The following is a 27,503-nucleotide window of genomic DNA, read 5'->3' on the forward strand; positions in this document are numbered from 1 at the left end:
GGGGAGCCGTGGTCTGGAAATGTTAATGTTGGGGCCGAGATGTGTCCAGATGTAAAGGTTTAGGAGGTTTCCATTTATCTGTCTGGTTTTGGTATTTTTCGGGATGAGGGGGTTGATGCATTCTGTGACTCCTGCCTGTTTGGTAATGAGGAGTGGCACTCCTGAGCAGTGTTGTGCAAAGGCGTGACTCTTCCCAGTTGGTTTGCAGCCCTCAAATCTTGCATCAATGTAAAATAATTTCTGTGTGTTTTCAAGCACCCTAAAGATATTACGGGAGATAAATTGTGCACGAAAGATGTTGTCTTGCCACGAAAAGTAAAATGTTTTTTCTCAAAAGTGAAACCATTTGTCTCACAAATTAGTGACACTTTTCAGCTCAATCACATATAAACACGTTGCATTTGGTAATACGTTTTTAGTTGACCTTTCCTTTATTTTTCCACCAAGAAAATATTTTCCAGCAAAAGTTGTGCTTGCTCTGGAAGGGTGATCGTTGATAATGTCTCCTTAGTGGTCTTTCCTAGCTGTGGTTAGTGGTATGGCACCAGTGCGCACAAACCGCTGAAAGGACGTGGTTAGTACTTTACGGAGCTGGCGCAGAGCTGTGACAAACAGTGACGCGCAGCACCACGAAGTAAAACGAATCTCTGTATGTGATGGTGGATGTACTGCGAAGGAAACAAAACTGCAGGGATGTAGACATGAACTCTTCATGGAGTCGAGAAACTTCCCGCCTGAGGCTGCTGGTGACAACACACCTGCGTTTCTTGTTTGTCCCCACGGTGTTAGTCTCCTACTTTGCCTTGGTGGAGATGGGATACTAGATCTAATCAATCTGTATTGATTAATCTTCTGAGATGGTCAAGTACGCTGACCAGCAGCTTTTCGAATATCCTTCCCTCTGATGTTTCTTCTTAGAATCACAGAATTGCCCAGGTTGGAAAGGACTTTTAAGATCATTGAGTCCAACCATGAACCTGACACTGACAATTCCACCGCTGACCCATGTCCCTCAGCACCACGTCTGCCCGGCTTTTAGATACCTCCAGGGATGGCGACTCCACTACTGCCCTGGGCAGCCTCTTCCAATGCTTGACAACCCTTTCTGTGAAGAATTTTTTCCTAATATCCATCCTAAACCTTCCCTGTCACAACTTGAGGCCGTTTCCTCTTGTTCTTTTACTTGTTCCTTGGGAAAAGAGACCGACCCCCCTGGCTATCCCCTCCTTTCAGGGAGTTGTAGAGAGCGAGAAGAGATGATCTCCCCTTAATCTCCTTTTCTCCAGGCTGAACAACCCTAGCTCCCTCAGCCATCTTCCATAACTCACTGTTTTTTCCGCTTTCTTTCAGCTTGACTGGGAAAGAAGCTCTGACCCACTTCCCATCCCTGGGACCCTCCACAAACGCTGCCCAGGGGAAGGTCCACGTGAAGCAGTGTGACTTGTTGAAGCTGTCCCGCAAGCAGAAGAGGCTTTGCCGGAGGGAGCCTGGCTTGGCAGAGACCTTGCGGGATGCCATCCGGCTTGGGATCATGGAGTGCCAGTACCAGTTTCGCAGCGAGCGCTGGAACTGCAGCCTGGAAGGACGGACCAGCCTGCTGAAGCGAGGTACAAGGTAGTCTTTTGTTTGCAGTACCAAATCTTGCTCAGTGCCGAGCTCCCGGATTATTAAATTCAATTGATCATTAAATATCAAATTAAGCAAAGTGGGGCAGTGACCAGGGAGTGCAGAGATCATCCGTTTTGCCTCGGAATGAGACCTGTGCAATTTTTTTGCCACAAAATATGCCTTATCCTCATTTTTCATGCGCCGTTTGTCACAAATTGAAAAGCAGAAGGAAGTTCACATCCTTGACTTGTGGATTTTTGTCCGAGACCAGAGTTTCCTAGACTGACCATCTTCCTTGGCTGTCAATCAAGAATGATGCTGTGAAAAATAAAGGGTTAGTGCCTTATGTCAAGGGACTTATTAAGAAAATGCTCTTTTTAGCTCTTTTGATATTTTGGTATGTAAATATCTGTTGTTCTCAGATACAGAATTTAATCCTAATACACTGTTTGAAAAAGCTATTTATCAGCCTTAAGTCATTTCAGTGCATGTTTACAAATATCTCCTCAGACTCTTTCACGTGTATTCGGAATTTCTGCAGAAGTTCACACAGAGTGGGCAGAAGAGCCACTGGCTTCTGCTTCACAGAAAGCTTTAGAGGAAGAAAATGTCCTCTAAGTTCTGTATTTGAGGTAGGAGGGAGCATAATAAATCCTTTACATTATAAGAGCTTGGGAAAAATAGAATAAAGATAGACCCTGAAACTGTCTTAATAAAAGCTCCCAGAGCATGCTCATACACTCTGCTGAACCTATCCTCATCCAAACAATGCCTGACCTGCCTGTTACCGAGTTTCAGCCCTTTGATAATGTTTAGTAGCATCTACTAAGTTTCAGTCTTCAGTATTACTGAATTTCAGTCCTTTGATAACGTTTAGTAAGTTAAGGTCTTAAAAAAGGGGGCTGAATAAGCCAATATTAACTTTGATGAAATAAAAATGTTAATTTTTTTTTAAATGGGATTGAAACTTTCTAACATTTCCATTAAAAATTATCAAATTGTGTTAAAGTAAATATTAAGTTAATATTTTAGTAACCCAGCAGATACAAGATCAGATTTACTTCATTGCAAGGCTCTATTGTGCATTTTTTAGCACACTGTGGAAGAAGCTGTTTGTGATCATTTTTAGTGACTTTCTGACATCTGTACCTCCATCAACCTCAAAGAACTTGAAAATGACAATTGAATAATCCTCATCTTCAAATAGCTGGAAAACATTTAATTATCTCATGGTGGCATGCCTCAACATTTCCATGGACTCCTGACTGACAAAATAAAATATCACCTGTAATTTAAAACCTGTTTTGGCAGATGAGGATAAGTGTTTGAAAACTTTTATTACACAATCTTAAGGATCAAATGATGATTTAATACAGAAAAGTATGCTATATACATCTCCTATATGAGAGGACAGTTGGCTGGAAGCAATGAGTAGTTCTCATTTTCCTTTTATTTGCAAATAGATTAGTTTCTTTCACAAAGAACATAAACATTTTCAGCTGCCACTTTTGATCTGTTTCTCACATATTCCTACTGCTGTTTTGTTGCTGCCTTGGAAATTGCTGGTCAGACAAAGGACTATGCTCCTTTCACCCAAGTAGTGATGAAGAGTTTTAGAAACGATTAAATAGTTTTATATTGCCGTAGTCCTAGAGAAAATGTAAAGAAAAATGCACTCTTTTTATCAGTCTTTAATGGTCTTATGAGTGCAAGAGGGGAAAAAAGACTATGTCCCAGTGAGATCGTTCAATTTTGTAATAGGTGAAAAGCCACGCTTAATTTGCAGTGACAACTGAAAAACTGCTATGACTGATCGGGATCACCTATGCGGTTCCTGCTTCGACACACGCCAGCTTTTTTCTTGTATTTGCATAGTTTTAGTAAGTAAAAAAAAACAAAACAAAAATGCCAAGGGCTTTCTGGTTTTTGGAATGCCAGGTTTATTTTCGCAGTCTGCACCATTTGTTGTTTTGCGTTGACACTCCTCTGGATACAACTGGGAAACTCCTTCTGCGTAACCTACAATCCTTCTATGACTATTGCAGTCACTTATGGTGGCTGTTACTCTGCACTGATCCATGCAAAATCCTTCTGCATTCCTTCTCCACTTCTTGAAGAAAAATCCATGAAAAGGGGTAGATTGAAAAGTATCCTGGACAGACATTTCAAGCCACCTTGTTGCACAGCGACAGTTGTTGTCTTTATAAAAGGTTTGTAAAGCCATGGTGATCTTTCGGTTTCCAAGGTGTGCCATAGAGACAGCCAATTGCGCTGGAGGTGAGGTACGCAGTAGTTCAACTCAAACAATGTGGTGATTTAGGGAAAATAAATACCTATAGCAAAGACAGCTCAGATCCAGACACTCAGAAAAATCCTTCTTGAGAAAGGAGCACTCTAGAATCCTCCCCTCCATCAATCCATTCCATGTTGGTCAGATTCTTTGACCTTCAAGCAGTGGTTTCATTGATGTCATGAGGAATCTAGGAATGGTGCAGCACAGGAGCAGTGGCTCAGAGATGTAGAATTTCCAAACCGGAGATTTTAAAAATACAGTTGGACAAACCCTGAGCAACTTTATCTTGCGTTGGAGCTAGCCCTGCTGTGAGCAGGAGGTCGTACAAAAGACCTTGAGACATCTTTCCATCCTAAATCTTTGTACAATGCTGTATCTTTCTGGTCTGCTCTTTTTTGTTTGCTTGTTTGTTTGGTTTTGTTTGTTTGGGTTTTTTCCCCACAGAGATGTCTCTTCCGCTTGCTCTGAAATGCTCCCAGTATCTTTATTGTAGCGTTGAAAAATCTTTGACTTTGAGCATCTTTCCTTTGGCAGAATCACCACATGGCTAAATTCCTCCTATTATAGATTTCCTTGTGGTCTAGAACACACCACACCACAGAACAGTGTCTTGCCGTTGCAGCAAACGTTTTTCTGTATTTATAGGCTGCTGAGCTAAGAAATAATTCCAGAGAGCTCAGGGGAGGACTTGGACAAGTGCAAGGATGCACGTTGGGGTTGTTCAGTCTGGAGAAAAGAAGGTTCCGAGGAGACCTTATAGTGGCATACCAGTATCTTAAGGGGGCCTACAAGAAAGCTGGGGAGGGACTTTTTAGGATGTCGGGTAATGGTAGGACTAGAGGGAATGGATTAAAACTAGAGATGGGTCGATTCAGACTGGACGTTAGGAAGAAGTTCTTCACCATGAGGGTGGTGAGCCCCTGGCCCAGGTTGCCCAGAGCAGCTGTGGCTGCCCCATCCCTGGAGGGGTTCAAGGCCAGGCTGGATGGGGCTCTGAGAAACCTGGTCTGGTGGGAGGTGTCCCTGCCCAGGGCAGGGGGGTTGGGACTAGGTGATCTTTGAGGTCCCTTCCAACCCTGACAATTCTGTGATTCTATGATAAGGACCTACGAGGGGAAGCTGGCTTGCTTCAACATCTTGAAATTCAACTCTGTGATGGGTATTTGCACCAAACTGACTACTGCCCAGCAAAGACATGTGCATTTAGATGTTCCCCCTCGCACCAAGTGTTTAAGATTTCATTTAGTCACTTGCAACACAGTCAATGGGGTCAAGAGAGTGGCTCATGCCTAAACCAGACCCTGAGAGCCTGGGCATCTGCTCAGGCCCCACTGGCTCTTGTCACAAGAGCTCCATTGACATAGCAGGAGGATGGATAACCAGGACACGTGGAGAAATCTGTATTTAGATCTTCTCAAATCATGCTTGTTGGAGCTGATTGCTGCTCATTTGTGCTATGTCCCACTGAAAATCCAGCTTCAACAGCTGCTCTATTGCTGGTTGTTATTCTACAAGGGCTTAAGGACCATTCAGCTTTTCCTTTACTCCTTGATTTGTGAATTAAACAATTAAACGGATGGTGGTCAGTGTCTTATGACAAAGTAGAAGGAATCATCTTAGACTTTTCAAACAAGCATTTGGGAGCCTGGTGACACTGGACCTTTGCCATAAAAGGAGGTGGGAGGGGGGAGAAGAAGGAGACGATTTGAAAGTATGCTCGTTATCTTCAGTTACTGCTGTCTGCAGTGGCCTGACCACAAGCAATGGTCTCTGATTTCAAGTGGGTTGAAATCTGGCCAGCACTTACGTGGAGTGCCACAGAAGAAACCAAACCATCACTGGTCAGAAATAGCAGAAGCAGTGTGGTATTCCACAAAGTCAGATTTAGCAGGGTATGTGGAGCTGACTGGTACTGCTAGCTTTATATGGTATGGGAAAGTGTTTTGAAAATGTTCTCCTCTCTTCTGGTATCAGTATGCCAGATAGGATATTGGGAATCTTGCAAGCATTTGGAGAAAGCTACTGGAATTATTTTTCAGATTTAGAATATCAAACATATCTTACCCTCTCTTTGCCCCTTCTTTTGGGTTAGCCACTGGGTGAAAATGTGTGAGTCACATGTTGCTATCTGTAATCTGTCTTGACTACGTCGCATGTCAGCTTTTCCAAAGCTTTTGACAGATTTGGTGACATTTTTTCATTATTCTTCCAGTGGCCTGAGAGATTTTATAGAGCATCATCAACAAGAGAGTTTAGTTGCAAGTTACTTGTCCCAGTGATACAGCAACTAAAACAGCGAGGTAGGAAGCAGTTTGTTGATCAATCTCCTTGACTTCCTCCTCATTTTCTTGAGTCTTTCATCCACATCCATACTGATGCTAGATCTTTCCTCTAAAATTCTGTAATTCCAATGAACTCTTATGATGTCTGCCTTCCATTTGCTAATGCAGCATCTCCATTATCTTGATGATTAGTCAATTTTTCATTCTTCTCTCTGATATCCCTCTTCTATCAGAAGGACTCTTTTTCCTGTTCTCTGGTCAGATTTATGGTGACCTCACCCAGATCTCGGCAGTCAATGGTCTGATCTATTATTACAGCTGGATAGAAATTCTTTGAGGGAACAGAATGATGGAAAGATTTGAGGTTGGACTGGGTTAATTCTAGAGCTCCCTTCCAACCTCTGCTCAGAGCAGGGCTAACTGCAAGACTAGATCAGGTCTCTGTGGTTCTCTCTGTCTTCCATTTTTGGGGGGAACAAACTTTTTCCTTCTGATATGGAAGGAAATTTTGAATTTTCGAATGTGGAATATTTGTTTGCTTCATTGTGTTTCCTTCCATGCATTGTACAAGTGCTCTATTTATTATAAACAGCAATTTTTCTATTTTGGCCAATCTTACCCATTCCTGCACTCTGAGTTCCTGATCAGTTGTCTGTCTTTCTCTTCCTTGCCCTACTTCCTAAATTGTGGACTTGTTAAACAATTTCCCATTAATAGTTTTGTTTTCTGCAAATAAACTCTGGAGGAAATATTAAGATTTTCACCTGGATTAAACAGGAGAGGAGGAAAGTAATCAAAACAAAATATTTTGGGATTTCGGTCAGATTTGTGTGAATCAGTGTTGATGTGTTGTGTGAATCAGTTGTGTGAATCAGTCAGTGTTGTGTGAATCAGTTGTGTGATGTGAATCAGCCATATCAACATACCCATTCCTCTCTGATCCCACATCTTCACATTGAAGACATGATGTTCTTCAGCAGGGAGCATTTCCCATTCAAACTACATATGATCCTTCCATTTGAAATACTACTACTGTGACAACGCAGTCCCACTTAAACACATTTTTAAACAACAGGTCAGATTTTTAAAATATTTTTTCAGTCTCTACTAAATATTTCCTGATTTCAAGCCACAGCATGATTTTGGTTGACGGCTTCTATTCACACCTATCAGCTCTGTGGTGAGGATGAGGACAAATGGAGTTTCATGATTGTCGCTTTTTGCAGTTGAATATTTTCCCAGGGCTGTTTGGCTGTTGCCACCCATCCCTTGATTCATGAGTGGTCTCCTGTCTCCATATTGAATTGGTCATAGCCACCAGGTGAGCCGGGGGTGTTACTCCACCTCAAACCTGATATTGAGATTGTCTGCTAGGAACAGTGTGCAGGTAATGGAAGAGTTTCGTCTCTTTGTATTTCCAAGTTTTTGACTTGGGTTTAGTTCACGGACAGCCAGGAGAGCCAGTGAGGTGGATGAACACCTTATTTTGCCTTTCCTGCTCCTACCCTCTCCTAATCCTTCTCCTGTGCAGGTTTTAAGGAAACTGCCTTCCTCTATGCAGTGTCTTCTGCAGCTCTCACCCACTCCTTGGCCAGAGCGTGTAGTGCTGGGCGCATGGAGCGCTGCACCTGCGATGACTCCCCAGACCTGGAGAACCGCAAGGCCTGGCAATGGGGTGTTTGTGGAGACAACCTCAAATACAGCACCAAGTTCCTGAAAAAATTCTTGGGTCAGAAGAGGATTGGAAAAGACCTGCGGGCCAAGGTTGACATCCATAACACCAACGTTGGCATCAAGGTGAGGAGCTGCATCAGCAGGCCCAGAAAGAAGTTAGGACTCAATGCAAGTCTTCTAACCAAGGCTGTTTGTGAAAGGGGTGTTCACTGCCCCTACTCACAAACCAGACCTGTTTACCTGTGTGTTGTGGACCTTATGGTACTGAGCGCTCCCTGGAAAGACTCCTGAACTCTGGTGTGAGGAGCTGCATGTTTGGAGTGTCAGAGTAGCATCCTGTATCCTCTGGTGGTATCAGAGGTGGAGTGACAGTAATAGGCAGCACAGTAACAGCTGTAAAACTCCCTGGCTGAATTACTCCATGGGTTGCGCCGTGGACACAGGGAGTTTTGAGAACAGTGAGATCTTCAGAGGTTGTGTGACATGTGAAGTAGATTAAGAGTTGACACTCCTGAGATCATTATGAGTCTGCTGGCAATTTGCTATGGACCTAGTCATGTCACAAGTTTGGGTCAGGGAGACCATTAGATCAAGCATTTTGACCTGCATGTTACAGGCTACTGACATATCACTCTCTTGATTTGAATCTACCAAAGGGAATCCACTATGCTGGAGATACTCAGTTTCATGGTTGACTATTCCTGCTATTCCAAATAGACTTAGTAAAAATTTATTCAGTACTCAGCATTCGGCCATATGTCCTCGTTCAGGCTTGCTGCTCTCTGTCTCACCAGTCAACTCTGTAGCCATTCCTCTGTTTTGTTTGTTTGGTTTTTTTTAGTTTCTCCTCCATAAAATAGGAATAATACCAATAAAACTGAAGTAGGGAACTGGGGTTGTTCAGCCTGGAGAAAAGGATGCTCAGGGGTGACTCTACAGCTCACTCTCTACAGCTCCCTGAAAGGAGGCGGTAGCCAGGGGGGGTCAGTCTCTTCTCCCAAGGAACAGGCGATGGGACAAGAGGAAATGGCCTCAAGTTGCACCAGGGGAGGTTTAGGATGGATATTAGGAAAAAATTCTTCACTGAAGGGGTTATCAAGCATTGGAAGAGGCTGCCCAGGGAAGTGATGCAATCACCATCCCTGGAGGGATTTAAAAGCCGGGCAGACGTGGTGCTGAGGGACATGGGTTAGTGGTGGACTTGGCAGTGTTGGGTTGATGGTTGGACTCAATGATCGTAAAGGTCTTTTCCAACTTAAAAGATTCTATGATTCTAAGTACTTCCAGGCTGTCTGCAATCATCTGAGGTGTTACCTATACCCAGAACTAGGCTCATGGTCCTGGCAGATAATGACTACCACTTCTCTTCCTTATCAGGCTGTGAAAAATGGTCTCAAAACGACATGCAAGTGCCATGGTGTCTCCGGCTCATGTGCTGTCCGGACATGCTGGAAGCAGCTTTCACCTTTCCACGAGATTGGACGACTGCTGAAGCTGCGCTACGATGATGCCGTCAAGGTCTTCAGCACCACCAATGACGCAGTGGGACACTCAGAGCTGGCTGGCCCACAGAGACACAGCCATTCCTCCAAGCACCCCGCTTCGCCCCGCTCTACCGACCTGGTGTATGTGGAAGACTCCCCCAGCTTTTGTCGTCCCAGCAAATACTCCCTGGGAACTGCTGGGAGGACCTGCTCTCGGGAAGGCAACTGTGACAGCATGTGCTGCGGACGAGGCTATAACACCCAGAGCCGGCTGGTTACCTTCTCTTGCCACTGCCAGGTGCAGTGGTGTTGCTATGTTGAGTGCCAGCAGTGCATGCAGGAAGAGGTGGTCTACAGCTGCAAGCAGTAAAGTAGGTCCTAGAGGGTCAAGGCAAGTCCTAGAGTACGAGAAAGCAGTAGGGAGAGAGAGAGAGAGAGACTCTCTCTCTGTGGGGTGAGGGCAAAGGCAAGAACCAAAGATGTCCGGTGCTCCTATTATCTCATTGTTGAGATCCTCTGATCTGGGGAGAGCCCCTGTTTGAGGGGTGAAAACCAGAGGTTTTGTCAGGTATCAGATCAGGAGGGAGGGAGAGAGAGTGGGGGGAATGTGGGGACAGCCGAAACACTGGAGCAGTCAAAAATATCTCTCTCGAGCTAAAACTTGTACTCACGTCTGCAGGAATATCCCCTTCCTCCATCCCTCACTTGCACTTATGTAAACGCGTTGGGGTGATGACATTGAAATACTGAGGGCTTTCGCCCTGGTTCCTGGAGACAAGAGAAGGGACCGGGGAGGCAACTCACTGGAGACTGGATCCTGAAGTAGCAGGGACAGCCGAGTTCCTGCACCCAGGCAAAATGACTTTGGCAGCAGGGGATTTTCACTGCTGTTCTCTGGGAGCTGGTTAAATCCTTCCTGCTTTGAACTCAAAGACACACTGTTGAGTAGTCTCATCTTGATGTAAGAATTGTGCCTCAGAAATACCAGTTTACAAACAAATGGACCTCATGTCCATCATCTCCCATGTCTATGGTTTGGACGTTAGACTCCAAGTGCATTTTAACCATGTTTTAGCCTTTCTGTACACAGGAGACCTGGAATTGCCTTTGTTACGGTGCGTGTATCACAGGAGCTCAGCTGAAGTTACCCCTCTGCAGCATGCTGCCACTCAAGGGGCTATTTTATGGTGGTGGATCCGGGGTGATGGTGCCAATTATGCACCTCCTTTTTTTTTTTGACCCCAATCAAACTTTCAGTCGCCTTTTTGTCTTACGTGTGTCTCACGTCTTTGCCCTGGTGCCCAAAATGCACCATGTCCCACAGTTCTGCCCTGTGCCAATGACAGGTAGAATTTCTAAAGGGTAATTAGGAACCACAGGAACTGGGGCATTCTTACAAAATTTGCAAGTCAGGAGCGACAATCTCTGCACTGAGACGTTAGATGTGTCTAGACAATGCAGGCACCTAGCATGAGAAGCTGACCTGGGGGAAAGACAGTCCGTCACAGAGCTGTGATCCCCTGACTCTGAGCCATGTTATTCTAGTTGACTTGAAGTTGGACAGAACAGAAACAGCCTGTTTTGTTTTTTTCTTTGGTTGTGTTTTAAAAAGCAGCCTTGGGAACGGCAGTGAGGCAGTCCCTGACCCGGCCACCAGGTACACAGAGGGGTGTAGCATCCCATGTCCGGGTGTTGAGCTGTATTACAGGATTTGGCAGTGTGTTTGCTGGATCCAGGGCACTCTCTGGTTAATCTTGCAGCAGCGGTTGGAGCATTTCTACTGTGAGAAGCTCTGGAGGACCCCTGAGATAACAAAGCTGCTGTATTTACTCAGTTTTGGTAATGGCTATAAAACATCAAGCAGGATGCTGTTGTGGAGACGGGCTGGTTGGGCTGAAAAGAATATGTATATCCTTAAGCTCAGATCAAAATTCATTGGCAATGTAATGGGTGAAGGTGCTGGTTTGGGTTGTTTAGATGGACTGATCCAGAGGCTGAACTGGTCAAGCTTTCAATGTGACTGAGGTCTCCTGACGAGTGCTGAGATCCCACCGGCATGCTCCAGCTCCAGAGTGTGGATCTGCTGAGGTCAGGCAGCTCATCCGTTCATTTACATACACTTTGAATCATTACGTTGCAGTGATGAGTGTGTACTCACACTCTCTTTATCTTGACCTTGTTGCCCTTTGCTTTTTACAACTATTTTTGATTTCTGCTTCATAAAACGATGGAAAAGAACTGCCTCAGAGCAGATCTAGCTGTTAACTGGCTGTTTAGAGGCCACTAACAGCTTCCCTTTGGCTAGCTACAGGGCTTTTTATGGGCTTATTCCTTTTTATCCTTCTTCTGGCTCAAGTTGACTTGAACTGAATTAAAGTGCTTATGACAGACATAATACTGCAAATTGGGTTAATTTGCCTTTTTTTTTTTTTACCTCCTAAATACCAGCAAAATTAATATTGGGCAGACCATTATTTGCATGTTGCTTTTAATCTTTTGGGAGTTGGAACCTTCCCACGAGTCTCAATGTCAAGCACTCAATGAAAAAACATTCCGATGAGTTAAAATTGTTACGAACAGGCATCATAGGTGAAGCAACAAAGGAATTAGCTCTGCTCTGCACGATTGATCCCAAGCCACCTGCCCCACTGACCTCCTGGCTTGTCCAGCATTGGAGAAGGAGTATCATGTCCCAGGAGGATTCCATGGGGATCCCATGCCATTGCATGGAGTGTTCTCATTTAATCAGGGACTGGGACTCGGTGGGAAGAGAGCGGAAGCACAGCTTTGGGAAGCAAGTGGCAGAGACACCACTCTGTCCTCTTGCTTTTATCAAAGCTGCACTTCTCAGTTGTCCACTGGACAGTAATTTCTGGGCATGCACCATCCATTCTCCACACCCAGAAGTCACAATTTGAGGGCAGCTAGGATGCTCCTAGGTGGTGGAAAGTGTTCTTGATGGTCTCGTTTCTTTTTATGTCCTCTTCGGGCTGATGTTGACGGAGTTAACTAAGGGGGTTTGAGCAGAGACACCGCTGCAGGTTGGGATTCATGCATTGTGCAGATCAGGCAACAGGACTTGCACAAGGTCACTGCAGGCAAGAACTCAGGATAGAAATGGTTTCCAATGGCTTAGTAAATTCTGTCTCCAGCTTTGCCATAATGTTGTTTGAGGAAGAAAGAACACTTCTGTAACCTCCTGGTTATTTGGGTCAGTGTCACCTGCTGACGGCTGCATCCCAGCAAGGGGTTATGAATCCGCTCTCTTGTTTCTTAAAAGAGCAGGCTGTTTATGTCACTTTGGGCGCTAGGGCTTCTCTTAAGAACTGTCTGTTCACCGAACTCCAAGTGACCCTGCTGAGCAGCGCTGTGTTTGACTCTTGCAGCAGGAACTGTCAGGCTGCACGCTGGGAGCAGGTCTACCCCTGCCCTCCAAACCCAATGGGGACCTGTTGGAGAAGTTCTACCACCCATCTTGCACATATGTGAAAAATCTGTTTTCTCCCCTCCCCAGTGGCTCCAGTAACAGCTTGGCTGAGGTGGCTGTTGGGTGACAGGCTTAACAGGAGTATTCCTGGACCTGGCTGGTCTTTGTATTTGGGGTACCCTCCAGGTACCTTCAGACTGCGCTCATTTCAAAGTGAAGCTTTTTGTCTTGCTCAAACTTACTCTTCTATATCCTGTAAAAAAAGAGAGGAGAAAAACACACAAGAACAGACATGTAGGTAAGTCTTTTAGTCTTCTCCAATGACCTGGTCCTCCTCTGCCGTGACCGTGGAAGGAAATACATGTTACTAACACCGTTCATTTTCCTGTCAGGAACATTTCAAATCTGTAGGCTAGTTCTCCTGTCCTAAATGCCAGCCTGGCTTCCACACAGCAAAAGGTGTTATTTTAATAATATCCTTTATCTGGGTCCAAATGTTGCAATGCTTCGAGTGGTAGATGAATGCATTTTGGAGGCATGTTAGGTGTTTTGCACAACAGACTCAAAACCAAGACCAGAAGGACAGTAAGGTGATTATTTAGGCAGCGAGGAATATCGTCAGACTAGTAGAACTTGCAGCTTCGGTTATTTGTGTCCTTTGCATCTGAAACGCTGATGTCAGTGGGAACTGAAGATAGGTTTGTGGCAAGGGGACTAGACACCTTTACTCAGGCAACTAGATCAAGCCCCTTCAGTGTGGGTGTTTTGGACTGGGTTGGTCCTTTGGCACTCTTTCAGGCAAAGAAGACACATTTAAGGCAGAACTGGATACTGCTTCGCAGCACTTGAAAAATAACTTCTTTTTTGTGTGCATTGTTGTATGGGCATTCGTGCTTTTGAGGTGGTGTCACCTTGCCACTGAAAACACTGGTGTCTGTGAAATGTGCAAGGTTTACCTCTAGCAATGGAGGTTTTTAGCAGTGATCTGTGTTACTGTTTGAGCTATGATCTGTTGAAACCGGCAGCATCTATGCCATACCATGTTTTTGTCCAGTCTTGCTGCCAGCAACTATGAGGTGGAGCTGCCCTTTGTCTTGAGTGTTGGGTTAGCACAGTCCCATGGGGACCTCAAAAGAATTTTATTGAAGTCAAAGAATAAAGTGAACAAAGTAAATGGAAAGGTGAGGTTGTGCCTAGAAGTCCTGGCACCACACAGGAATCGTTGAACAAGAACTGGACAAAAAGATACTTCAGGGGAAGATTAAGTACTGTTTTTTCATGTACCAAAGTGGGCTTTTGCACCTGGAGCTCCCTGCCCTGCATGGCCCAGAACTGCTTGAGAAATGGAGAATATGGAGAAGGTCTGAGGAAAAGACGGTTCATTTTCTGGTGTCCTTGGGGTGAGTTTGGACTCAGTGGAATGTGGAGGTTTGGCATTTGACTGAAGTAAATTTTGGTTGTGAGCTGTTAAGCCAAGTCTGGCCAAGGAAGTCTGATGTCCTCTGGCTTTGCTCTGCAAGACTATGTCAGCCCCTCCCTGTCACAGATTAAAAGCTTTCTGTTCAACCCTGCCAGCCAGAACAGGCAGCCTCTTGGTCTGGCAATCAAATGATGAAAACTGATGGGAAATAAATAATTTAAAATGCCCCATATGAGGTCTGGGGACAAGGCTTGAGCATATTTTGAGTTTGAAGCAATGTTGATATCACTCCTTTTGGTATCCTTCAATACTAAGCCTTTTAGAAATGGTGCTATGGATAAGGGAGTGAAAAAGTTTGCTTGAGGCAAATGGCTTGTTTTTCCTTTTTTTTTTTTTCCCATTCCATTATCCAGGGCTGTTTTAACACCCAAACTTGAGGTAAATTGGGTTAATATTCAGAAATGTGATTTACTTCAACTAACGGCAATGCACCACCTTTGTGTGACCAGGAATCAAAACTTGGGTCTGTTTGCCATTCAGTATTCTTAGACTTGAGTTGTATTTTCTTCAAGAATCAAGACTGAGCATCGTCTTGAGCAAAGCTCTTCCGCCACCTCCTGGAGATAGGGGATGTGAAAACCTGGGCCTCCATTTACAACCACTGTAAATCCAGTGGATGTGCCGCCTCTTTGGTTCTATGTGTAAAGAAGTTACTGGAATGACCATCTGGAGATACAAGGGCATCACACTTAAGTCTTTACATGGAAATCTTTTCAGCAGCAAAGGTGAAAGCTTACGCCCTGGCTATTAAAAAACTCTTTCCCAGGTGCAAACATACCTCAACGTGACTATTGATGGTAAAAATCTGAGCTGCACATGCTTTCCTGTATAGTTTTTTGATTCAAGATGAATCCTTTCCTCTGTACCTAAGATCCAGGTAGCCCGAGAACAGTGATAGCTCTAATACTGCTACTGGGCTGCGATCCTCACTACCCACACAAGGGCTACTCTGCAGACGCAGGTTACTCCCTGTCCCTGTGTGTAGTTCCTAATCCAGTTTTTATTGCCTCTCATGGTGTGTTGTGGTGCTGGGTTTGGTAGTAGTGGGTCCATCATGCTTACTGCAGGAGGGAAATAACAATCCACCAGAAAAGTTTTAGTGAAGTGTATAAAGTTCTGGTGTGGATGAACCCCCACCATCCCCAAGCGAAGAGCTGAACCTGCTTGGAAAGAAATCCTCTACCGGGAGGCCGCCCCATGAAATAAATGATTAGACACCAGTAATTCCTTGAGACTTAACGAGGGACCCACGCAGCGCTGTTGCTGTGACGGATGGGCAGTGCAATGCTGGGGTCAAGGGTGCTTTATTAGATCAATACACAGGGCCGTGTAAGCCAAGAAACACTAATGAGCAGAGTAACACACCCCAGTCACGCAACCGCCACTTCTACACCCCCAGACACCATGTGTAAGACTGGAAGGCCAATTTGCGACAATACAATATGTCACTTGGAAAAAAAAGGTAAACGGCTGTGCTTTAAGGGAAACAAAACATTTGTCTACCTCAAGTTGTACAACTTTTGTGACAAAAAATTATCAATGTTATTTATATTTATGTATCCTTTAGAAAGAAAATGGTGCTATGGGTTTTAAGTTGCGTTTCAGTCCTGCTTGTACCTTGTCCTAATTTTTGTATAATCCCTTTGATTAAGACGTGTATTTGTGTAGCTGGCTGTGTTGTCCAGTATTGCACTAGTGTCTGCACTGCTGGTGTTCTTGTCAGTCAATAAATACCAGTTGTTTTCTAAGAATGTACATTTCTGCCTTTCAAGGGACATTGGACACTCCTCCATTGGCACATTGATGTTATTCCTTTAGTTTTCCTTTATCTGCACCCTCTCCAGAAGATAACTAGAAATCAGAGAATCACAGAATCACAGAATGGTTTGGGTGGGAAGGGACCTTCAAGCCCACCCAGTGCCACCCCCTGCCCTGGGCAGGGACACCTCCCACCAGCCCAGGTTGCTCCAAGCCCCGGCCAACCTGGCCTTGAACCCCTCCAGGGATGGGGCAGCCACAGCTTCTCTGGGCAAGCTGGGCCAGGGGCTCACCACCCTCACCGCAAAAAATTTCTTCCCAATATCTCACCTAAATCTCCCCTCTTTCAGTTTGAAGCCATTCCCCCTTGTCCTATCACTATGTGCCCTTGTAAAACATCCCTCTCCAGCTTTCTTGTCGGCTCCCGTAGTAGACTGGAAGGCCACCGTAAGGTCTCCAGGAGCGTTCTCTTCTCCAGGCTGAACAACCCCCAACTGTCTCAGCCTACCTTCATAGCAGAGGTGCTCCAGCCCTTTGATCATCTTCGTGGCCTTCTCTGGACTTGCTCCAACAGGTCCGTGTCCTTCTTGTGCTGAGGACTCCAAAGCTGGAAGCAGTACTCCAGGTGGGGTCTCATGAGAGTGGAGTAGAGGGGCAGAATCCCCTCCCTTGACCTGCTCTCCACACTTCTTTTGATGCAGCCCAGGATATGGTTGGCCTTCTGGGCTCCAAGTGCACATTTCCTGCTCATGTTGAGCTTCTCAATGTCCATTTCTGCCCACCCAACAGTAAGGGTTGCCCAGGTGGGCTGAGCTCAGGTATGTTTGTGGTAAGGAAATATGACACTAGTGAGCCAAATCCCATCAGGAACATGTCAGTGGCATATTTCCTGTAGCAGCAAAACAAACTGGATGCTTGTGTACTTGGTTGCTCTGCTCTGCTGCTGGTGTCTCTGTGGTAGCCGTTTGGATGTTTGTGGAACTTGGCAACTGGGTGTATGCAGTTGGTGCAAAAGTTTCTCAGCCTGAAAGACTGTGGGTGCCCTGTGGTCCTCGGACTCTCCCTGGAGAGACAAGGGCGGTGGTCTGAGGGAAGCCTGTGGACATGTAGAGGAACACCAGATCATACTTTTTGCAGGGAGGGATGATGGAGCTGGAGGGATGATGGAGCTGGCCTTGTCCTGCAGTGATGATACTAGACCACTGTCTCTTCTTGCCCTTCAGCTTGGGCATGTGGGAGCTGCCAGCTCCAGCCGTCCTGAGCTATGGCGGAGAGTGACCAGGTGATCCCAAACAGCTCCCCCAGACCCTGGTCTGGCACCAGGCCACCACAGCATGGTGGCACCTCATCACATTGTGGTGCTCAACAGCGACCACACAATGTCAGAGGAAGAGCCATGGCCACAGGCTGTGTCTGATGCACATGCCAAGCTACGCCCCACAGGAAGCATGGTTAACTGCGGTGTCCAGCGCTCAGCACACTCCATAGCCAGTGTGTGCAACTGCCCAGGCACAGCACGACCCAGAGCTGCCAATCGTGGGCCACAACAGAGCCACTTCACACTGTGGTTTGCTTTCTGGTTGGGATCTTGTTGCCCCATCCCTCTTTGCCCGCTACCAGCGAACTCTGCTCTTGAACATCACTTCTGAGTTTCAATTCTGGCCACTTAGAATTGCCCAGCCCTAAGGTCCACACAAAGCTGTCCAGCTCCTTGACGTGCACTGAGCTGAAATACTGTTCAGAGCAGTTGGTTTCTCCCGGGTAAAGCATGGCAGTGCACTGGGGAGGATAAATAATTCAAGATGCTCATGGGTCCTCTCCCAAGGGCCCTAACCAAGCAAGCACTTTTCCTGAGATCATCTTTTCCTGGGCTAACTGTGATTTGAGGTATTCGTTTTCTCTGTCCGATTGAGCGTACACAGAGTGGAGGGGTTGTGCCTGCACTGGGTGGGTGCAATGAAACCTCCGCGTGCTGCTTGCTCCTGTCGCGTTGGGATTAAAATGTCATGGGAAAGAGCTTCTGGCAAATGAGGCAAAGAGGATGCCTGCTCATTTGTGCGGCCACGCTGAAAATCCCCCGCCTTGCTGGATGGAGGAAAGCTCAATATCCCAATACCCATCCTAAACCTCCCCTGGTGCAACTTGAGGACATTTCTACTTGTCCTGTCGCCTGTTACTTGAGACAAGAGACCGACCCCCACCTGATACTCCTCATTTCCTATCAAGGTGCATATGTTCCCCCTGAACTTACATTTCTCTGCTGTTTTTTAACCCAGTGTCACAAACATTTTCCAAAGCATTTTGGAGATTCTTCTCCTTGTTGCCTCAGTAGAATATCAGGTCTGCAAATCTTGATGCCTCGGATCTATGAGATATTATTGGAGATATTGTCAATATTTGTTGGTAAAACATTTTGGATGTAGAAATAAGTCCCAAGATGACATGGGAAAGGTCCCTTCCAAATGGTATGTTAAAACTCCTCAGCTGCTAGCCCTGCTTTAGAGACCTTGCAGAATCAAGATATACTACCTACGGGGATGCTTTTAATTGAATGTGCAACAGGGCACTTAGGTTTTGGCACCTTTGCTCTATCTGCTGTCAACTGCTTTCCTATATCACTAGAGGCAGCTGGGAATTGATATTAGATGTTAGATCCTCAGCCCAGCATGTGTTGAGCTATAAGACATTTGCTTTAGCGCCAGGTGCAGTATCATTTCTAGAGGCATGTGTGTGCTCACATTTCAGCTGCTTTGCACCTCGATAGACCCCTGCTTATGTAGAGAAATTTTAGATGTCTATGCAAAACTGTTTAACAGCTTTGTTCCCGCACCCCTACCCCAAGTCACCTCCCCAGCTACACACACTGCCCCAGGTGTGTGCTCTTGGGGGTTTTGCAGGTCTCCTGTCTGACCCTGATAGGTCTGGTGACACCTCTCTGTATGGACAGGATGAAGAAGCTGACCAAGACAGACAATTTTATGTGCTGCTGAAATGTCCCCAGGACAAGGTCTTCTTGGATTCAGCTCTTACCTATTCCATCAGTTGTTCCTCTGAGTCACCTGTTGGCCCTTGGAAGGGCTCTGCTGTGAATCTAAGCTTCCCTGATCCTCTTGTAGAGACACAAATCCATGCTCTGTGATTGCCTCAATACCACCTTCTTCTTGACTGCTCCCTGACCCTATTTGCTGGCTTTCCTCCAGCGTCCCTTACCTCACTTTGCTTTTTATCCAGTTTCTATTTCCTCCCCCCACCCCTGATTCAACCCAGATTCTTTACCCTTCCCTCTGTGCTGCTCTTGCCAAAACCCTCTTCCATTTCTCCATCCCCTCTCGCTTTTAGTAAGAAAGCTATTCATGGCATTGCACTGCCCCAGGCAAGCTCCAGTGCAAACATACCTTGGGAGCATGGGGGCATGGCTGGGGTTAGCAGGGTGAGCAGGGCCAAACCCAGCCATACCTTGCAGCAGGCTGCTCAACCACGCGGGTAAAAGACGTATTACATGTGGAAAGGGAGAATGGTGGTTGGTCTCCCAGCTCCCTGTGTGGCTACAGGTATGGTTTATGCTCATCTGCAGGGCACTTCTCGCCAGCTTTTGGGTCTTGTGCTTGTCCCGAGAAGAGCCGTCAGCAGGGTGTGAGCTGGAGTACTCATATGGTCACTCCAGTTCCCGTCAGAAAGCCACCCGGTCTCTGAGAGCTGTGAGATGTAAAAAAGTATTTGTTCCCTTTCATGTATCTCAGTTACAGTCCAAAATCATGGCTTCTTTTGATTTTCCTCTCTCTCTTTCAATTCTGGGGTGAGTTCCCCTGGTTTTTAATCCTTTTACCCCTCCCAGGTGTACAACGGAAAGGAGGAAATGGAGGAAATGAGAAAGAGCAGCAAGAACACGACTGCGAAACTGTAGCATCACCCAGCTATGGGCACAAGTGACCCACAGGAGCGCAGAACCCAGGAGACAAGTGCAGATGAGGTGGGAAGCCCTTTCCCAACCACGTTTGCCAACAGATGCTTGCCTGGTTGCCTGGACAAGCCCAGCAGCATGGAAGACAGAGAAATAAAAATCAGCAGGTTGTGGCTGCTGTGCTACTGACTTGGGAGAGGGGGAGAATGATCCCCTCCCCTCCAAAAACACCCTGAGGTCACCTGAAACCAGCACACTTTTATTAAAAATAATAATAATAAAAAAATTATCTCCTTAAACATGGTTTCCCCTCCTCCGTGCTGAGCTGCTCTGCATCTCGCCCTCGTGCCCAGGGGCTCCGAGAGCCACAGCCCGCGCAGGTGTTGTGGAGGACAGAGGGCTCTTCTCCCACCCTGGCTGCAGAAAGGACGGGGGAATTGCCGAAGGGGGAGGGTGACACACATCAGGAACCAGAGCTGCCAGCATTGCGTCTCACGTTTCCTCCCGCCCGGGCTGTGGAAAGAGCTGGGTCAGGTTTGAACAGGAGGTTTAGTCTGTGGCTCATAGCCCAAGGTCAAATGAGATTTCTGCAAGACAGACAGTGGCATGTCGTATTAGGTTGTTTTTACAGCGATAACCCAACGCCCTCCCCAGCCCTCAGCCCCCGGCATCCAAGCAAAGGTTTTTGGGGAGACAGAGCAGCATGGCCATCCTCTCCTCCGACGCACGACTCCAACATCGTCTTTCTGGCTCTGCTGTTGATGTGGCTGTGGGCCCCATTCCCTCAACTATCATGTTTTGGGCAGCGCAGTACAAAGGTGCCCAGGCTTCCAGAGGTTAATGTAACACAAGCATTAATTGCCATTAACATAGTAAGTAAGGGCATGCACATTCCCAGGGAAGTTTTGGAGTATGAGTCTGAATTCCAGATGAAGGAGTGATGCTGTCCCTCTGTGTAGAGGCAGAATTCAGTCTGACCTAAGAGCATGCTGGGGCTTGGGAAGAGTGATGAACAGTATAGAAACACTTGTTCCTGAGCTATCTTCCACCGCCATTGAGTTTATTCCATCATTTCAATGGGAATTCATGTAAACTTCCAAAAAGCTCAGCTTCTAGAGTGACCAAAGAGGTTTTGATTGGGAAAGATGACCACCTTCAGAGCATCACCCATCAGCCGTCAGTCTGCTGTGAGCCAGCTCCCCAGCCTGTCCGTGAGGTGCAATTTTCCAACCTCATCTCCCCTGAAAGTTTAACTCTGGCTGGTCTGGCTTGGCTGCAGGGTCCATGGTGTCATCTCCTTATGATCCCACAAGGCCACTCCTGAGAAGATAAAGCCTGTCACACAGTCGCTTACAAACTTGTGGCTGGTCGGGATACTACTCTGGCTGCATTGCTAATCCCAAGGGATGAATTTGGTTGTTTAAAAAGCAAACAAATGTAAAAAAAGAAAGATATAGATTCTAAAGCGTGAGACTGAAGAGGTTTGTACCGACTGGAGGCTGTTCCTTAATTCTGCTGTACCTCAATTTCTGCTTCTTTGATACGAAGAGAAGTAAATGAATACTGACTCACTTCTCATAGATTGAAATAATTCTCTACTAATAAATTCTGAATGCAGTAATTCCACACCCTCTTAGAAGCCAGAGTTGCAGACCAGTGATGTGATGACGCAGTTATGCTCAACTGCAACAATTAGCTCCTTCCTATCCCTTTGGTTTCTACGCAAGAAGTTAATGTCTTTTTGTAGTGACTGGGCCAAACAAATCTCAGTTGTGAAGTTACAAGGAATCAGCTAGGAAGCTTGGAGTCATTAGCAATGATGTTTAACAAATCTTGGGTTACTGGAGAAGCTATAGGGAGCAGGGGAAAAAGTTCTGTTGAATTGTGGACTGGTTTCGTTGATGCCCAGAGAATGATGGAAAAGCTGACATGAGATGTAATATAAGTCTGTCTAGCTTCAGCTGCAAACTGCTAACTCACATTGCCCATTACCTATTAGAATAAACAGATATCTGTTCTTGGAATTCTCTTCCTTCCATGTCTGCCGTTTATCTCCCTCTTTGATAAATTAAGTAGGATATGCTTCTCTTTTCTAGGTATGAAGGATACTTTCCATATCTAGAGTCATCCATTTTATGTAGTGACAGAATATGTTCAGTTTTTAAAATCCAAAATAATTATTGCCCATTCTGAATTAATATAAATCAGAGTCACAAAGCAATTGCAAGGGAATTATTCTCTAATAGGGGTGTTCAGAGAGGGTTTTGCTCCTGGCACGGGAGCAAACATGATGGTGATTGAACTAGTGCAAATTATTCAGTTGCAGAATACCTAAATAATCTTGTGTGATCAAACCCAGAAGCCAGGTTTAAAGAATACTCTGGATTAGACTGGAACGAAGCTTATTTAAATAGCATGGCTGGGACTCACGCAAACACTGTGCGGACCCTTCAATACGGGCTTCTGGACTAGGTCCCCAGCAGAGAGGCAGGCACTTCTTGAACTCAGCTCCCTTATTTCTCCATCGACTGTAAAAAGTACTTGGGAGTGGGTTTGATCAAAGCACACGGGTGTGTAGAGTGTGGAGGGTGAGTCCCTCTCCAGCCGCAGTGTTGCAATGTTCATCCCCTTTCTCACCGTGGAGTGCACCATGCAGGTGTCTCGCTCGGCATTTCTCAGCTCTGCTTCTAGCGGAATCATCACCAAACGATACAGTGATGGCACAACCTGCTACTGAAGCCAGCAGGACACACAGAACCTAAAACTACGCCCAGGAGAGCACTGTTAGGAATAGGGCCCTGTACTAGTAAAAATCTTATATTTTGAAAAAAGAGTGCCTGCCCCGCTTTTTCCCCTGCATCAGTGATCCGATCAAAGCATTCAGACTAGGCTCTGAAGAAAAGCAGATGCTGGGAGTGGGGGTGCTTCAACACCGGGTGGTCTTGTATCTCCATTCCTACAGTTGCCTTTGGGGACTGCTGTGGTGTCCTCTGGGCGAGAGGCTCTGCAGCCCATCCGCGGTGCCCAGAGCTACCTGGGAGCCCCCTCCCAACACCATCTCTGAGCAATCTGCTCTGCTCAGCCTCTTCTTCCCTGATTAATAATGTTGCTGTCAGTTTGGATTACAGACCTCTACTTTCTTTGTCTCAGCTTAAAATACTTGTGGTTTCGTATTCTGTCAGAAGAGATATATAAGAGGAGAGCTTTTCTCAAAGTGCAGATGATGACGGAAAAGGAATGTGTTGCTGCAAATTCCTGCAGAAGTCTTTATTGGATTCCTCGTTACTTATCGAAATACAAAAACGTAGGGAGGGAGTGAACAGGATGGGGGGAATGGAGAGCTCATAGGAGCCGCGTATTGTGGGGAAGATAAGACAAGCCTGTGGCTTGAACAGAGATAACAGGGAAAGAGTTTCTACAGTTATCTAGGCAATTTCTTTCATTGTCCTGGTAGGGGAAAAAAAAAACAACCACCCACCACCCAAAGCAAAACTGAATGCCCAACTGAAGTTGATTTTATGGAAATTTAAGTGCCTTGCTTCTTACTGCAGTTGTGACAGGAAGAAATTTCCTGTGGCTGGTTGACTGGACATGGTCCTTCCCACGTCGCAGAGATCCTCATCAGCTTCTACTGGAGGAACATCTTTTTTTCAGCCCTGACTTCGCAGTATCAGCTGCCCCTGCAACTCCTGCAGCTCAGCAAACTCACTTCTAAAAAACATAAGACCCCAAACTCATCTCAACTCGAAGGCAGAACCACTTCTTTATAAATCATACATCTTAAGCACCCACATGACATATACCTCACGGGATTTATATCTTCTAGCTTTCTTGAAGGAGACAACATGGATGCGACATTTACTTTTTTAAAACATCATTTCCCCTCTCCTTATTTTTTTACATTATTTCTCAGTCTCACAGATATAGTTTCCTATGAAGGGCTGTCTTTCACTATAGCCGCTACCCCTCTAGATCTCTGTTCCCTGCACATGAGGGATCACAGAATCATAGAATGTTGGTCTTAACTCCATTTCAGTTTGCCTTGCTAACTGAAACAACAGGTGTTCCACTTATCAGTCTAAGATTTTGATATTGGCTTAGACTGGACACCCATGTCTTACATAGCAAAATCACCCCTGATTTAAACTGATCTCTCTCTACTCATTCTATTGCATTCTCTGTGCAATGGAGATTATTTTCTAACCGGTAAATATTTGATGACTTGGTAATTCTCCAAAGAAGACCCAAAAAATAGAAGTGTTACATCTTCTAGGGATAAAATATGAAATGTGGATTTGGGGCTGACAAAAACTGTGGTGGGGCATAGAAGTATCCATCACTGTCCTTTGCAATGCTGGGATGGACTGAAGATGCTCCTACCAAAATAGGGCATACACAAAGAGAAATGGAGGTGGAATTCTTACCCTTCTGGGAAGAAGGGTAAATCATGATAATAAAATCAAGGTCAACAGCTAATTTCAGAATTGATGATACGAGAATGGTTTTTGATGTTCCACTCTCAGGGTGCATTTAGTACACAGTAACAAAGAAGAACAATTTCTTTCCAGCAGATAAATCTAACAGTAGGGAATCCTTTTGAGCTAAAGGCTAGCATGACTTAAGATGTCAAACCGAGAAATGGAAGAGAAAGTTGGGAGATTCTTGTGTGAACTCCACAGTTGGAAGACATGGTCAGATAAAGGAGGATAAAGTAATGGACAAATTACACCACGTGGGCAAGCAGGCGGAGAGCAAAAGCAAGAAAATTCCTACGTTGGTGGACAGCATGGTGCCGTGGGCAATATGGACAATGAAGCAGCATTCCCTCAACCTTCTTTCAGATATGGCTGAACCCCTGCCCTACTTGTTCTGCATTATCCACATCCAGGAAGACGCTTATGGAACTGTGCTTGTCATCCTAAATCATGCTCGGTCTGGGTGGTTATATCGCACCACCATTCAGTTCTTATCAAACTGCCCTGCATGCCTTGAAAATATCAGTGCCTTGGAATAAAAAGGGAGAGAAAAAAAAGTGATGCGAGTGGCTGTAGGTTTGTATATTTGATCTCAGTACCAAGCAAAGGAGTTTGATCAAACTGAACAAAGAGAAGAAGTGGGATTTGTCTAAAACACTGATTTATGAGAGGACAATTGTGATAGACCAGTTGAACAGTTTGATGAAACAGCTGTTTTCCTAAAAACCCCTGAAATCTGAGCTCATTTGAAATGAGTTCTTATCTTGGCTTTTAACATGGAGGAAGACTTTGCTTGGTTGCCATCACCTATAGGTTCAGAAAAGGTATTCTTTATTCCAGTATCCTTATCATTACCTAATGCAAATTCTCATAATACCGAAACCAGGACTGAACTAGGAGCGTGGCATGAAGTTTCATAATGAAACTTCATAATCACTCCCTGCAGACACCTTATTGTCATTGGAGGTAACCTGTGTTTTTCTAACCCACTTTATTGACAAGTGAAAACACGATATAGGAATCCTCTTGCTTCTCTCTTAGCCACCAGGCTTGTTACCCTCACACTGGAGCTGAGCTGCTTTGGTATGATCTCTTCTTGAAAAGTCCATGTCAGCAGTGTCTTAATTTAATGTGTTAATAGCACAAAGCTGGGAGGCACTGCCAAGACAGAAGTAATAGTGATATCCTGGGGCATGTCTCTATGTCCTTGACAAGGTGTAATAGAAAAGAGATGTAATTCAGGAGGACAGAATGGAAAGATGTACATTTACAAACTCCTAACAGTGCCTTCTGCTATCAGTTTGGAGTTTGTCTCTGGAAAGCATCAGGGGAGAAGAAAAGCTTATGAGTAGAGTCAACCCCTGAACAGATCTGAAACTTCATATGAAGCAGCCATGAAAAACAGAAGTGAGATGTTTAGAGTGTGGGAAGACTAGGGGGGAGAAAGAGGATGGGAACTGCACAAATATAGAAGGCTTGTTGCCATCAGATTGCTTCAGTCTGGTAGCGGCTAGCTGTTAATAAGTTTGGCACCCATAATGGTGCTACTTAGGAGGGTAATTTCTTATGTGTGTTACCGCTCTCTGGTACAAGGAGAGGGCTATAACCCTGAAAGAAATTTTCTGAGCATATCGATTCTTGCTTGTCAGAAATTACAAATAAAAGACATAAATATTTTTAATCCAGTATGTAATTGCTCCTGTGTTTTGCTGGATGACAAACAAGGGCACAGCCATCAGCAGCCACCCTTTCCCATATGGAGGAGGAACAGAGGAGCAGATGAGAAATTCATCTGTGGCCAAGAGCTAGTGTGGAGAACCCAGAGACTACGGAGCAAATTAGAGGATATGCCCTGCATATCCTCAGGGGCTTCAGTCACTCCCCCTGGAATAGGCACTAGCCTTGTAGTAAGTGTCCTCTGTTGGATCTGACATAGGTGGAAAAGGTCTACCTCCCCATCCCAAGCCTGTCTGCCTAAGGCTGCTTTGAGCATGGTGATTTCCATGTATCCATTTCTATTTCAGCGGCCAATTAATTGATTCAAGTGTTACTGATCTTGGTACTACCACGCATGACTTCATTAAGTCTCTCAACAAAGTTCTTGTTACTCCAGGCTCTTGCACTGGTATCTTGAATGATCTTTTCAATTGAGTAATTTCTTCCTGCCATGTAAGTCTATTCTCGTATCACCACTGAGGCTTCATTCATACACAGAGCGGTGCCCACCAGATGGACCCTGGATGAAACCTGGACAAAACCCAGTATTGTTTAACCAGTTGCTTTCTCTTATAGAAATTATTTCCCTTAGGGAAATTTATCTTTATTCTGGTCTCTAGGAAGCACTGCTGGTATCTAGTCCATGGGACATGATAGCAATGGAGCTATCCAGATATCTTCTAAGCTCATTCGTCTTTTAATTTTCTTTTTGCTTTCTTCTTCCACAGTTATGTTCTCAACCCCTTCTTTTGTTGTTCCCAAATGCTCCTTTTACTCATTGGTCAGAGAGAAGTTCCCTTATTGGCCGTAAAACCCATTTCTATTGCTATTTTCTGTTGTCTGTTCTGGTCTGAGTTCCCTCGCTGTTGTTGGCAACCCCACTTTTTGTCGTATATGAGGACCTCAGATCTTGGATTGCTCTAGCTTTGGAGAAGTTCATCTTTGGTGGGGGCCAGTGATTCTCCTGATCTTTTCCACTCCCTGTGTGCATTTCCATTCTAGCACAGTCTTCCATCAAAATTGAGCATAGATTTTAGGGGTTGGGTAAGCAGTGAAATGCAGTTGTCTCCAGATTTGCACCTGGAATTTCTAGGATCTTGCGCTAGTGCCTGGGCAGACGCCAGGGGTTGTAGACAGATTGTAGAGAGGACAGTTGTCCTATTAGTGCGAGAGCAGCTTCTCTGTGGCACAGGATGGGTATCACAGGAAGAAAAGGATCTAGGCAAGCACCAAAGGGGCTATGTCCAGGGCACACTTTTTCATCCCTCCCCCCTTCCTTATTACACTCGATACCTAAGAGCAGCCAAACTGAGAGCCAGGGGAGCAAGAACAGGTAGGACAGGTCTGCTGTGCCTGTGGCTTTTTCATGTGCCTACACCCAGCAGAATGAGAGGTATTGCATACC

The 27,503-nt window shown here is 45.4% G+C and overlaps 1 protein-coding gene across 1 annotated transcript; it reads left to right on the forward strand.

The window, feature by feature from the left end:
- Positions 1-1,357: 1,357 nt before the first annotated feature.
- LOC134524505 (protein Wnt-9b-like) lies at positions 1,358-9,711 on the forward strand. Its single transcript, XM_063354603.1, has 3 exons — positions 1,358-1,607; positions 7,715-7,980; positions 9,235-9,711. The coding sequence occupies exons 1-3, from the start codon at positions 1,532-1,534 to the stop codon at positions 9,709-9,711; spliced, it is 819 nt and encodes a 272-aa protein (XP_063210673.1). The 5' UTR covers positions 1,358-1,531.
- Positions 9,712-27,503: the final 17,792 nt, after the last annotated feature.

The sequence above is a fragment of the Chroicocephalus ridibundus genome, chromosome 17 (assembly GCF_963924245.1).
Source record: "Chroicocephalus ridibundus chromosome 17, bChrRid1.1, whole genome shotgun sequence".
Taxonomy (NCBI): domain Eukaryota; kingdom Metazoa; phylum Chordata; class Aves; order Charadriiformes; family Laridae; genus Chroicocephalus; species Chroicocephalus ridibundus.

Coding starts and splice junctions, on each gene's coding strand:
- LOC134524505 (XM_063354603.1), top strand. CDS start 1,532: ATGGAGTGCCAGTACCAGTTTCGCAGCGAGCGCTGGAACTGCAGCCTG. Junction 1,608..7,714: donor GACCAGCCTGCTGAAGCGAG/GTACAAGGTAGT, acceptor TCTCCTGTGCAG/GTTTTAAGGAAACTGCCTTC. Junction 7,981..9,234: donor ACACCAACGTTGGCATCAAG/GTGAGGAGCTGC, acceptor CTTCCTTATCAG/GCTGTGAAAAATGGTCTCAA.